At 42.8% G+C, this 13,790-nt stretch overlaps 2 protein-coding genes across 5 annotated transcripts in view; one reads left to right on the top strand and one right to left on the bottom strand.

Moving 5' to 3' along the window:
- The window catches only part of WDR70 (WD repeat domain 70), a 137,395-nt gene extending 125,071 nt beyond the window's left edge, over positions 1–12,324 (bottom strand). For 2 of the 4 annotated variants that reach the window (NM_001195002.2, NM_001031450.2), the window contains exons 1-5: positions 10,751–10,801; positions 10,587–10,649; positions 10,313–10,396; positions 7,745–7,859; positions 2,403–2,583 (exon numbers count right to left, since the gene is read on the bottom strand). In NM_001195002.2, the coding sequence (NP_001181931.1) occupies positions 2,403–2,583; positions 7,745–7,859; positions 10,313–10,396; positions 10,587–10,649; positions 10,751–10,772 (465 nt within the window). In that variant the 5' untranslated portion in view covers positions 10,773–10,801. Of the gene's footprint in view, positions 1–2,402; positions 2,584–7,744; positions 7,860–10,312; positions 10,397–10,586; positions 10,650–10,747; positions 10,802–12,191 lie in introns of those variants that run through there. The other 2 variants (XM_040655603.2, XM_015277332.4) reach the window with 2 other exon arrangements.
- The window catches only part of NUP155 (nucleoporin 155), a 31,332-nt gene continuing 29,791 nt past the window's right edge, over positions 12,250–13,790 (top strand). The window contains exon 1 of the mRNA XM_004937197.5: positions 12,250–12,546. Coding sequence (XP_004937254.1) covers positions 12,411–12,546 — 136 coding nt within the window. The 5' untranslated portion in view covers positions 12,250–12,410. The remainder of the gene's footprint in view (positions 12,547–13,790) is intronic.

The following is a 13,790-nucleotide window of genomic DNA, read 5'->3' as shown; positions in this document are numbered from 1 at the left end:
AGGCTTCAAACTTTTGATCTGCCATCAGCACTTCTATTTTCTCAAAAAAAAGACAGCTATGACTAGAGATTTAGATGGGTATTGTGCTGAGGCTCCAAAGAAAGAACAACACATCTGTGCAGAACAAGTATACTTTTTTGAAATTTATCATTTCCCAGTATGCACATACACAAACTTAACATATATTAACAGATAACTTTAGACTTTGCTCTTCTTTGTGCTAAACCAATGTGTTGTATTTTCTTCAAAATGAGTAGGAGCTGGGCTCACTACTAACACACTGGATCCTAAAATAGGCCCAAACTCACAAAGACTAAACAATCCCTGTAGTGGAGATGTAAGTGCTTTCCAATACAGAATAGGGGATGAACTCCTTGAGAGCAGCCCTGTGGAGAAGGACTCGTACATCCTGGTGGACAAAAAGATGGATGCGAGCCCGGAGTGTGCGCTTGCAGCCTGGAAGGCCAACTATATCCTGGGCTGCATTAAAAGAGGAGTGGCCAGCAGAGAGATGGAGGTGACTGTCCCCCTCTGCTCAGCTCTTGTGAGTCCCCGACTGGGGTACTGCACCCAGGCCTGGGACCCCCAGCACAGGAAGGACGTGGAGCTCTTGGAGCAGGTCCAGAGGAGTGACTTAAGATGATCAGAGGGCTGGAGCACCTCTCCTATGAAGAAAGGTTGAGGAAACTGGCTTTGTTTAGCTTGAAAAGAAGGCTCCTTGGAGACCTCATTGTGGTCTTCCAGTACTTGAAGAGAGCATATAAACAGGAAGGGGAGGGTGGATAGCGATAGGAAAAGGGGGAATGGTTTTAAACTAAGATAGGGGAGGTTTAGGTTAGACATTAGGAGGAAGTTTTTCCACACAGAGGGTGGTGACACATTGGAACAGGTTGCCAAGGAGGTTGTGGATGCCCCATCCCTGGAGGCATTCAAGGCCAGGCTGGATGTGCCTCTGGGCAGCCTGGTCTGGTGGTTGGCAACCCTGCACATAGCAGAAGGGTTGAAACTAGGTGATCTTTGAGGTTCTTTTCAACCCAGACCATTCTATGATTATATGATTTTATGTTATTCTGGAGATTCATATTTGATAAAACTTTTGGATGAAGTACTGTTTTGAGTTTTTACTATGATCTAAAAGATGTATAAACAAGCAGATATGAGATGGGAGAAATTATGAAAACTGGCAGAAAATAAGTGGTGACTTCAATATGAAGTGAACCACAGCCAGGGAAACCAGCTGAGTTTATAATGTTTTCAGGAATATGGACTGAGTACACAGTGCCACCACAGATCAAAATAAAGGGGATTCCTGGTACAGATTCAAGTAGTAAGTTAACTTAAGGCATTCATCTCCCAGAGGAAGTCTGGGATCGGACAGCAACTGGTTCACTAAGACAAAACGAATCATGGGTAGAGTACAGAAATGATCACAGGTGATGTGGACCCAGAACATGCAATTTGATAATCAAGAAAATCAGTAGGCAAGAGTTGCATGAGGCAGACCAGACAGAGTAATAAAAACCCTAAAGCATCAGAATTCATCCTAATTCATTTTCCTAATTAATAAATAAATAAAACAAGGCTGAGCTCACTCTAGAATGCAGGTACATTACTGCTTAACTGCTCTTGTTCATAATCATTATTACTGTTTCTCTCATCTTCTTCTGTCCTAGTAAATAGCTTTGTTTTTTGTTTTTATCTCAACCTACATATTCTACATCTTTTCCCCTGATTCTCTTCCTTGTCCCACTGGGAGAGGGGGGAGTGAGTGATGACTGTGTGATGCTCAGTTGCCTGCCTGGTTAAACCACAACACCAGGAAGGTTTGGAGGAAGAACTAAACATAGAAACATTTATCAGCTGAGTACGTGTGATACCCAAGTTCAGCTATTTGGGGTTTTCTCCTTGCTTTCAACAGACATGGAAAAGAACTATATTTACTCTAACAAAAGAGAATGGCACTTATTTAATCTAAAAACAACAAAAAACTCTCCTTGACTACAGTTGCATATTTTCTCCAATGATTTTGGCATAATTATTCTCACTAAACTTAAGCCTACTTCTACCTACCCTTCTCTGAAAAAACTCTGAACATACTGGAAAGAAGGTACCTAAAATATTTACATAAAAGAACTATATGAATAAGTATTTTACAGTGAGGAAAAAAGACATGAAATAAATAAAACATATTAATAAATGATGAGCTTCTGGTAAGATTCACGTATATGTGTTTTAAAAATCTGTGCATTTTCAAATGAAAACAATTGTTTGCATTTGTTGAGTAATCAGTACACAAAATCTGCATTTCAAATCACATTCATACTTCATATGTAAATCCAATCACAAAGGAAAGAGTATACTTAGAGTTTAATCAGAGCATTAAGGAGGAACAAATTACTTACATTATCTTCATCTTCTGTATCATCATCATCACTGTCCTTGAACCCCGGTGGAAGCGGCGGCCCAATGAACTCCTCATCATCATCATCCCCAGCAGAACTCTGAACAGAAGCCTGGAGTACCTTGGAAGGACCAGTTAACTCTTCATCTGAACTGTCATCACTTTCACTACAAGTTGTGACTCTGTATGTATTAAAAAAAAAAAAAAAAAAAAAAAAAAAATCAGACAATTAGTATTTTAAGAAATTGGCAATTCCTTCAGTATTTCTGGTATTCAGCAGTGACATAAATTTGCAAACACTGAAATTAACAGGAAAATGTAAACTCATTCTTATTAATGGAATGCTGGCTCACCATTATCTTGAAAGCATAAGCACATCTTAAAAAGAAAGGAGCAATGCAGCACCAGACAGTTAAAAAAAAAGAGACAGGGCAGGATAAAGACAGATGTAAAAAGTAAGTAAATGTAAAAGTAAGATAATTAGTATGTGTTTAAACATCACTTAGAAGACAGAAGAACACACAGATATACAACATTTTCAGGACATTGCTAGAGGTTGCAGCATACCTAAACACACTGCACCTCTGTTTACTCAAAATGGTAACAGTCCAAACTCACAACCAGAGTGCAAACACAAAGCAAAGCTCTTGCCTTCTAATGACAGTAACGAAGTAGCAGGAATCAAGCACTTTTAACTAAATACATGACATACAGTAGGTTGTAAAATAAAGATTCTAAAAGTTACATTTAAATTATTGTTTCAGTGATGCCAAATCAGTTGTTTTGAACACAATTTTCTGTCATTGGAACATTTCTAGAAAGAAAGCAGAACTATTTAATTCACATTCATGGAGGTTATTCAAAATAAACGGGCTCCCCCTACTGGTAGTTATCAGGTAGGAGGTATCCTAACTGGCACGAGATTAAAAGTCATCAGCACAACTTTGCTTTCTGCCTAGGCCACAGTATATAATTGCCATGTTTGGCAAGACACCTGTTACTTTCTGATCCAGTAACATAAAGCAGAGGTGCAAGACCTGCTTTGGAAGCATACATTTTAATTGCAGGTATGTTAATTGACAAGTGAGTAGACTTTAAAAGCCAGATGAAGAATGAAAATAAGAAAAGAACTAGGGAGTTATTAGGGTTTGGGGTTTGTTGGCTTTTTTTTTTTTTTTTTTTTTTGAGGTTTAGGTTATCACTTAAAGATTATAATAAAAGGAAATATGTTTAAGAACATAAAGTATTTAAAAAAAAAGAGATTCTGAACTGTGTAACTGTAACAAAATGCACACCCTGCCTTTAACAGCTGTGCACCAAGCAGCTTAGAGGTTATACAGCAAATATGAGTCTTAGATACACAAGTAGAATTCTACTTCAGGAAGAAACCAAAACAAAATAAAAAGAACATGAACTAGGTCCTCAGGTGTCACAGTGAAAAATAGGCTTGCATACCTGAAAGCCTAATTTTCCAACTATATTTACCATCATAATAAAAAATATTAGCCTTACATAAAAACTTTCTTTTGCATACTTATGAGAGTCATTTAAAGATCTAGGTCAGGATATGACCATCTAATAAATCTAATGCTAATAAAATGAGCTTATTTTACTCTATAACAATGGGATAATCAATACCCTTTTACCAAGAGGAAGCTTTGCCATTATCCAAGGAACAGATTTGGGTCCTTGAAAGGTCTTCAAGTTCCCCAAAATTAACAATTTTTACGACACTGCGTGTAAAACAGTATTGTCCTAAAAATCAATACACATTCCCAGACCAGCAAACCACTTATCTTTTCCCCAGAAGCAAAACAATTTAAATAGTTTTTTAATGGAACAAAACGTAAGCATAGCTGCCAGTGAGAAGAGTATATGTAAGACTCCTTATATATACTCTTTTTCCAATCCAGAAGTCCCAGACTTCCGGGTATTTCTATAGAGATTCAAGAACAATACCTACCTTCCCTTCTAACTGCCTATCCCTGTAACTCCCTTATTTGTTAGCAGGACCAATTAATTCAAACACTTCAGCATTTTGAGAGGCTATGTAATCATTTTTCACATTTCACATGAAATGATCAGAATTCCAGCGCTGTTTTCACCAGCTCTTTTCACTTCAAGCTTGCTAGAGACAACCAAGTGCTCAAGCTCCAGTTACTCATGTTGAAATTAGAAAGGCAGTCAAACATATGAACATCCCTATGCAGCCATGCCAAAAGCTCATCAAGCTGAGTGCCATTCTTCTGACCGTTACAGGGAGTGGTACTGACAGAAACGACAAAGCAAGACAGCAGACATTATGGCACTTCCTGCAACTTTCAGGGATAGTTCTCCTCTACTAAATCCTGTAAAGAATCAGCCCCTTTCTCACAGTCTAGAGACATATGAGGAATTGATTTTTGCTTCCCCTTATTACTTCCTCAATGTGAGAAATATGCTGTTAGAAGGGAAAAGATAGCTGAATTAGAGTACAGATGGCACACAGAGAGTGGGAGTAATGAGAAACATTGAGAGTTGTGTAAGTATGTGGGCACACCCCCCCCACGGCTTTGCTTTCCTCACATCATTCACTCTAATTTCTTACAATTTGTGAAATGAAAGCATCTGCTGTACATGAAAGTATAAAGCCAAATTATTACTGTCTTTATGTATTTATGTGTAAGTACTATAACCATTGCAAATGTTTCTGGTAGCAAATTAATTCAAGAATCAACTGAACCACATCTTTCTGGAGTGACCAATCTCTTGTTAACAATTGTAAAATCAGTAAGGATGCTACTAAGATAAATTGAATATATTTGGAATCTTAAGAGAAAAAAAAAAAGGTACTATTTAGGGCAATGTTGCCATTTTCAAAAAATAGAATAAGCTATAAATAAGTTCAGTTTATAGCAACCGAACTCTACATTAAGAAGAAAAAAAAAGTACCAAGAGTCCTATAAACCAGATTTCCTCTGTTGCAAGATTTTCCCTATGAATTTAGGCTAAGATACAATGGGTGTGTCTCCTTCACTAGCATATTTTTTTCAGAGCTAAGTTCTAAACTTACTATCATAATTTACAAGAAAACAAAATTCTGCAAGCTGACACGTTCAGCTTCCAGTTCATGAGTTTTTCATGCCATGCACTCCCTTCTCAGTCCTCAGGGAAAGCCAAGTAATGGAAGGGAACAGAAAGGAAACTTAACATCAACAGGACTCTAGTGAGTTACCCAAGCCTACGCAGCAACATTCAACTATTGAAAGGTAGTTATTATCTTCTTTTACACGAAGTGCCTAGAGTTCTCTCAAACCCCTTAACAAAATGAGAAAAGCTCTAAAGCATTTGCCTATCATGTGCTTTAATTGATTCCTTATACTGAAGTCACCCACGCAGTACATAATCACGCCACATCCATCTCTTGCCAACTTCAATTGTTTCATCAGGAACACATCTAAGAACATCAAATGTAAATGGGAGTACAGAATGCTTTTCCCTCCTGGATAAAACATAGATCGAGTAGTAAATCATGTTATCGGTTATTTCTGTGAGAGTCCACAGCTCATTTGACCTTCCTGTATGTCTATGCACATACAAGAAATTTTTTAACAGAAATTTGTTTGTAGCATTGCAGACAACTTGTGCTCTTCAACATTTTCATCAGTGACTTGGATAGTGTCATTGAGAGTACACTCACCAATTTTGCTGATGACCAAGCTGAGTGGTGCAGTTGATATGAGAGAAGGAAGAGATGCCACCCAAAGGGACCCGGACAAGCTTGAAAAGTGGTCCCACATTAACGTAATGTGGTTCAACAAGGTCAAGTGTAGTGTGTTGCACTTGGGACTTGGCAATCCCAGATACATGTACAGACTGGGAGTAGAATTCAGAGAGCAGCCCTTGGAAAAGAACTTGGGGGGTTCTAGTGGATGAAAAGCTCAACGCAAATCAACAGTGCAGACTTGCAGCCCAGAAGGCCAACTGTATCCTGGGCTACATTAAAAGAGGAGTGGCCATCAGAGAGAGGGAGGTGATCATCCCACTCTGCTCTGAACTCATGAGGCACCACCTGCAGTACAGTATCCAGAGCTGGGTCTCCCAGCACAAGAAAGACATGGAGCTGTTGGAAAAGGTCCAGAGGTGGGCCACAAGGATGATCAGAGAGCTGAAGCACCTCTCTTACAAAAAAAAAAAAAAAAAAGGCTGAGGGAACTAGGATTGTTCAGACTGGATAAGAGAAGGCCTTGGGGAAACCTCACTGCAGCCTTCCCTGTAAAGAGAACATATAAATCAGAGGGAGACTGACTTTTTACACAGGCATATAGTACTAGGACAAGGAGGAATGGTTTTAAACTAAAGGAGAGGTTTAGATTAGATGTTCTGAGAGGGTGGTTAGGCACTGGAACAGGCTGCCCAAAGATGCTGTGGATGCCCCACCCCTGCACTTGTTCAAAGCCAGGCTGGACAGGGCCCCAGGCAGCCTGATCTAATACCTGATACAGCAACCCCTCCTGCAGCATGAGGGGTTGGACCATCTAATGATGGTCTTTAAAGTCCCTTTCAACTCAAGCCATTCTATGATTCTGTGATTCCATCACATACAATTGGGTTACAAGATGCAAACAGGTCTACCAAAGTACTGGATGGATTATAAGACTTCCATAGATAAAAAAAAAAAAAATATTTACAGAACACTGATTTCAACAATCCCTGTCACACAATGGAGTGATGTGGCCTCCGTTATGCTTAGCTGCTTTTTATTACACAGCATTTAAGAATTCAAGCAAGCTGCCAGAGCAGTAGCATTTGCTATCTGTCAAAGACAAGCAGATTTTAAGAAGTTTCATAGTAAATTTCAGACTGAAGTCAAACAAAAATACTTCTTCAACCTTATCACTACTCCATATAGTGTGCATACTTATGTCTCCATATCTACTCCACTCTATTTTGTTGCAAGCATGAATAAGTATACTGTATATACAACTGAGAATAACAGCTGGTCATTAAGTCAGAATATGTACTAACTGTATTTGCCCACATTTTGTCAAACAAAAAGCAACAACAACAAAAAAAATGTTATCTGTATGTTTTTTCTAAAGTATGCCAAACAAGATAGGGATGAGACTGTAAAATTTATTATCAACTATACACAATATTCACAAATATTGAGACATCCAAGAAAGCAGAAGAAAAAACAAACAAACAGATTCTATAGTTAAGATAGCACACACACATCCACAGAAGTTAAGCAATGCTCATCCCTCTCTCCCCCAAAAAGAAGCCACAAAAAACAACAACACAAACTCCTTCAGATAACAGAAAGCTGTTATATGACACCTCCAATCATAACTAAATAAGTACCTTGGCTTTAATGCGGACCCAGCTCCTGTTGCACTTGAAGCTGAAGCTGATGGATCAGTACATGAACTTTTAAATTCTTTTTCAGCCTGGTCCTGCTGCTCTCTTGCACGCGCCTCTGAACAAAGAGCATAGAGATGACAAATAAATTTAGAGTCTTACTGACAACAGTGAAACAATTATCTTCATTAAGACCTATATAAGTTTATTTGAAAAAATAACAGTAAAAAAAGCATTTTACCTGAAAATGGCTTTGATACTTTTCCAAATAATTAAATTTCCACTGCTACCATAACAATCACTCAGAAAAACTAAAAAGATCCAAAAAACTTCCAGTTGTTAGCTTGCATAGTTGATCACATTTGTCAGCAGTTGAAAAGCTTCTCATACAACAATGCTGGTATTTCAGCGTTTTCAATGTAATGTAAAAACAGTATGAATTACTTCAGAGAGCTCTTGAAATTTTCGTAGTGCAGAGAACTGAGTTAGAACTAAAGTTATCACAGGTGAAAATAGCTTATTCCCCATAAATTATATTTAGTTATCTTTATATTTATTTCCATTTCACTTATTGAAAAAGAATTCCTGTAGAACAGCAAAACAAAATCAAACAGAACCTTCCATTTCAAAACTGAATTAGGAACTTTATACAGCATGGTGGGGTTAAGATACAGGAACAGATAAAGCTACCATATTTCTAAGAGCGAGATATATTTCTAAGAATGCTCAAACAACTTCTATAAAGCAAAGAAAAAAACCTCTCCTTCTATATGAGAAACAAAATTTTCTTGTTTGCTCACAGTGCAAAGAAATATTTTCCTCCAAAGAGAAACACAAACAACTACAAGATACAGATTCAGATGACAGATTATTTTAGTTCTCCTAATTCCCGGCTAACGGAGGAGATGTTTTCAAAAGAGATCATCACAACTATTTCAAAGTTAGAAGTCAGTAGTGTACTCTAAGAAAACTGAAAAAAAGTTCACAGTACCAAGTACAAAAAAAAAAAAAAAAAAAGCTGAATTACATACAAATTTTAGTAAAATGACTAACCTTGTAATCAATTATATGCTATGTTTCGTTTATGGGTGAAATTCTAGAAATCTTTCTTAAGAACAAGAGGAGAAAAAATGTTCAGATGCAGTTCAAAATGTCTTGACTTAAAAACTTAGCACTTCTTTGAATTAGTTTATTAAACTTCTCTTCTAATCTTCAACTGGGAGATGGTCTCCAAAAGTAGATGATAGTTCAATGTGAACAAGAATTGAATTTGAAAGGGTTTGCAACGAAAAATAAATATCATTGTATTTTTATTTAGTTAGTACAAAAAAGGGTACAAATTAAACCCTGGAGTCCCTTGTATATTTGAATTTCACAGTGCCTTAAAGTCTATAACGTCAACAAGCATCCACAGAGCTGAACCTGTATGATTCCGTGTAGGATCAAACAATAAAGAACAACCAACACTGCACTGATCTCATTCTTCCAATAGAATTGCATTTTCCTGATGATGGGCTTCCAGACTACTATCTTCCTAAACAGAAACACTTCAGAGAGAAAATAAAATTCTATCTCGGATATAAGCAGCTCAACCATAATGGTATCAATAACAAATAGTAACCAAAGCAAAACAAAAAAAGAACAACAACAAAAATCCACTCCATTTTCTGCACATGCTAAGTGAAAGCAGAAAGCACAGGTATTTGGAATGGCAAAAAGAATTCTAGAACATTAGCATCTTCCATCTTTAAAACAGTGTTTGTTTGGGTACGGGAAGGAAAACATACAACTCTCATCACCTTCTTCTCTCAGGCCACCCATTCCCAGCACAGTAGAAAATAGAAAGAACTGTGAGCTGCTGTGTAACTCACTGTATGTCACAGAAAACATTTCCCTATTATTCTGCCTGTCTAAATTAAAGCTCTCTGAATCAAGTTCCCTTTCAAAATAAAAACAATAGTCTAAGTTAATAGACACTTTTAGCAGGTTCTGTTGTGACAGGACATGGGGAATTGATTTCAAACTAAAAGAAGGTAGATTTACATTGGAATAAGGATTTTTTTATTTTATTTTAATTTTTTATTTTTTACAGTAAAGGCAGTGAGGCATTAGAACAGGCTGCCCAGAGAGGTGGTGGATGCCACATCCCTGGGGACATTCAAGACCAGGCTGGACCAGGATCTGAGCACCCTGATCTACTTGTAAGTGTCCCTATTCTTCACAGGGGGGAAGTTGGACTGTTTGACCTTTAAAGATCTCTTCCAACTCAAACGAGCCTGTGATCCTAGGAAGAGTCTTATATTTAAATTCAGCTTTCTTCCTGGGGTGGTGTATAATGCCTCACAACAGGAATCCTGCAGACGCTGATTCCATGCACACTCTGACAACATATGTAAACGAGTAGTTTACCTATTTATCCATCCCCGCAGTGTTCAAGATTGCCTTCCTGCAGCACAACTGCACTAGTTCATTCCCTAAGTAGCCAGTCTGAGCCACTGAAGCATCACTCCAATAGAGAAGCACAAAACACATTTTAAAACACACTGGCTAAAATGTTCATGTATTTCTTACCCAAGACCTTTCTGCTCCTTTCCACAGCAGTTCTCCTCGTCTGCTCAAACATGGCTTCGAGATCGAAAGTCCGAGCCTTCTTCCCTAGAAACGCAGACAAGGGGACAGTGAGGGCAGCTCGCCCCGGTGAGAGTCACTGCAGGCCCTCCTGGCAGTGTGAATCGCCGCCAGGCCCCGTCGCTCCCCACCCGCCTCCCACCCGAGCCCCCGAGCCGAGGGCCGCAGCAACGACCCCGCTCCCCTCAGACGCCCCCCGTCCCACAACGCAACGCACCGAAGCCCGAGAAGCCCATGGTGGCCGCTAGCTCTGGGTCGGGTCCCGTCAGCATCTCAGCGTCTGCAAAGAGGAAGGGAAAGGGAGAAAATAACGGCGGTCAGAGAGGGGCGACAAGGCTGAGTCCAGTCCGGCCCGGCCCGGCCCGGCCCGCCGCTCACCACCTTCAGCAGCCGGCGGCTCCATGCTGCGGCCGGCCCGGAACCACAACAGCCGCTGCAGGAAGCGGCGGGGCGGAGAAGGGCACAGCCGCCGGCACCGCCTCGTGGCGTAGACGGAGTCTTTTACGCGTCGCTTTCCGGGGCTGACAGCGCGGCGTGTGGCAGCGCCCCGCCCCTCTGCCGCCCACGAAGCTTTTCGGAACGGACCTGGAACCTGAGTGCTGCTGTAATCAGGACGCTAAATGTGATGCATAAAAAACGAGCTCTTTCCACAAAAGCCAGCTTCACCAGTTTTCGAGGTTGGAAGCACTTCAGTTATGCAGAGTGGAGCTACCGTGCTCACAAACACAGCGTATCTTGAGTTGGGTGGGACTTGCATGGATCACTGACCCAACTCTCAGCTCCACACAGCACCGCTCATAATCCAAACCCTATGGCTGAGAGCAGTGCCCAACACTCCCTGAGTACCGGCAGCTCAGGGCCATGACTGCAACCCTGGGCACGCTTTTCTATGCCCACTGCCCTCTGGGGCAGAGCCTTTCCCTACCCCCCGCCCTCCCCTGGCACAGCTCCATGCTGTTCCCTCGGGCCCTGCCGCTGTCACACAGAGCAGAGCTCAGCGCTGCCCTCCACTCCCTGCGAGGAGCTGCAGCCGCAATGAGGCCTCCTCTCAGCTCCTCTGCTCTGGGCCCAGCACACCCAGGGCCCCCAGCCGCTCCTCACCCATCTTGCCTTCTGGACCTTTCAACCATCTCTGTAGCCCTCCATTTAACAGTAACAGTTGTACGTTTCATGATGTGCCCAGACTGCACGCAGCCCTTGGCAGAGCCCTGAGCCCAGCCAGCAAACCACACCTCAGTGACACGGATGGATGAACCCGAGTTTTGTAAAGTCTCTAATCATAAACACGACCACTGCAGCATTACGGTGACTTCTGCTCCTGCACTCCAGCTCCATCTGTGCGTACGCTCACGCAGAAGGGCCCCTGCTGTTTTTTGTTCCACACTGATACAGGTTAGTTTGTTCAGCAACAGCGATCAACACATTTATTTTAGACCCCATATTTTGGTTTAGCAGAAGAGATTTGTAACAGATACCAATAAAACTTTCCATTTCAACTTCAGTGGGTTGAGTCTTGTTTCAATCATTTTGCACTGGGAACATAACAGAATACTTTTATCTTTTGTCCCAATCATTTTGCCTCACAGGAAGCACGGCCGTCGCCGAGGGCCTCCCAAGAGCCAGCGACAGAACTTCACACACAGAAACCAAAACCCACAAGCACAGCTCCCCTGCGGACGCTCTGACCGCCCCTCCGTCACGCCCCGCCCGCTCCGCCCTGCCGGCCTGCCGGCCTCAGCTCGTAGTCGTTGCTGCGGAAAGCTGCCAACCCGGAACACAACAGCAGCCCGCCCGCCACTCCCAGCGCTCATAACACGCCCACCTCCTCCACCGCAGCCCCGCCCCACTCCATCTCGGCCGCCGGAAGACGGAACTGCGTCAGCCGCGTGAGGCCTGCCGGGATTTGGCGGGGTGCGGAGCGGCGGGTTCGCGCGGTCCATCCGTGTGTGGGGGCGGTGCCGCCCTCAAGCCTCGCTGCCGCCCTCCCGCCCCGCCGCAGCCCGCTCGGCCCCGCCGCCGCCCGCTCAGCCCCGCCGCCGCCATGCCTGCTGCCATGAGCCCCACGGTGCCCGCCGGGCACGAGGCGCTGGAGATCGCGGGCCGCATCATCGACCGGCAGATCCAAGACGATCGCTGCTACCCGGACCTGTCCGAGCTGCTCGCCGTGCCCGCTCCCGGTAGGCAGCGCCCCGTAATCCTACGCTTGCGTCGCCTCAGCCGCCCCGCTCCCCTTCGCGGGGCAGCCTTGTGAGGGACCATCGGCGGGGGGAGCCCGGGCTCCACCTCCCGCGCCGGACCGCCATGGCCCCACTTAAGGCCCCGGCGGCAGCGGGGCTGGATCTGTCGCGGCCGGGCCCGGCGGCACCCCGGGTCTGTAATAGAGGCAGCGGAGTGGGAGGAACGGGCATGTGCTGCTCCTCGGTCCCATCTCCCGCTGGAAGGGATTTGAGCGTTTGGTTTTCCACTGCGCAGTGCTCCTGGTGTTTCCAAGCTTCCAGGGGCATCCTGAAGGCACGGGCAGCCTCACTTTCTCCCTCAGCCTGCTTTGAATGGCTTTGATTTCTCAGTATCTGTATGTCACGTGTAGATAGGTTGCTCTGAAAGTAATGCCTTCTTTTTGATTGAAGGAAACTGCAAGAGGTACAAATAACACTATTTGAGAGGGCAAATTCCTAGTTACAAAACGCAGTTTGTCAACATAGTTGCCATCGTTAGCTATGCATTTTCACCAGTCATGAAAATGAACCTGCAAGCCACAATCTGCTCCAGCAGAGGCGACCCCCAGTCACCACTGCTGCAGAAACATTTTCCTGTGCTCACATCCACTGTTTGGTCACCACAAGCATTCAGAAAGCAACGGTGGATGTCAGTGGGTGCCATTATTTGGCACAGAGAAATTCAGTGACACACCTTTGCTTCCTATGCATTTCCATGTCAGATGTCATTTTGTCACACTGCCCCTCTGCTGCCATCTGTCACAGGGCGAGAAAATGTAATGGAATATTGGCAGGAAGGTTCAGTATCTACTGCCATACTCCCAGCGTCCGCTTCTGATATCCTGGACCAAAAAAAAAAAAGGCATTACTTTCAGAACAGCCTTCCCTAGGTAAGATTTAAGGAATAGCACTTCTCAAACTCTTGCTTTGTCCTTTTTGAAATGTCACAGTGGCATTTCCTACTATGTACAGCCACCCATCTGTCTGAGTGAGCAGTAAGGAGGCACTGTAGAAGTGTAGGTGATCTGATCAGTGTGCATTCAGTGGGTGTCAGGATACCTTCAGATAAAAGTATCTATTTCCTGAGACCATGAGTGTGTAGCTGAAGTGTAGCTGTCTGTGTCATCAGAGAGTTGCATTATGTAAGATAATATAGAGGCTTGGGAAGTTTATGCTAAGAGCTAAGAATACACTTTTTCTATATG

Source organism: Gallus gallus, chromosome Z (assembly GCF_016699485.2).
Source record: "Gallus gallus isolate bGalGal1 chromosome Z, bGalGal1.mat.broiler.GRCg7b, whole genome shotgun sequence".
Taxonomy (NCBI): domain Eukaryota; kingdom Metazoa; phylum Chordata; class Aves; order Galliformes; family Phasianidae; genus Gallus; species Gallus gallus.
Note: the sequence above shows the minus strand (reverse complement) of the source record. Positions and strands in the feature narration are given on the sequence as shown.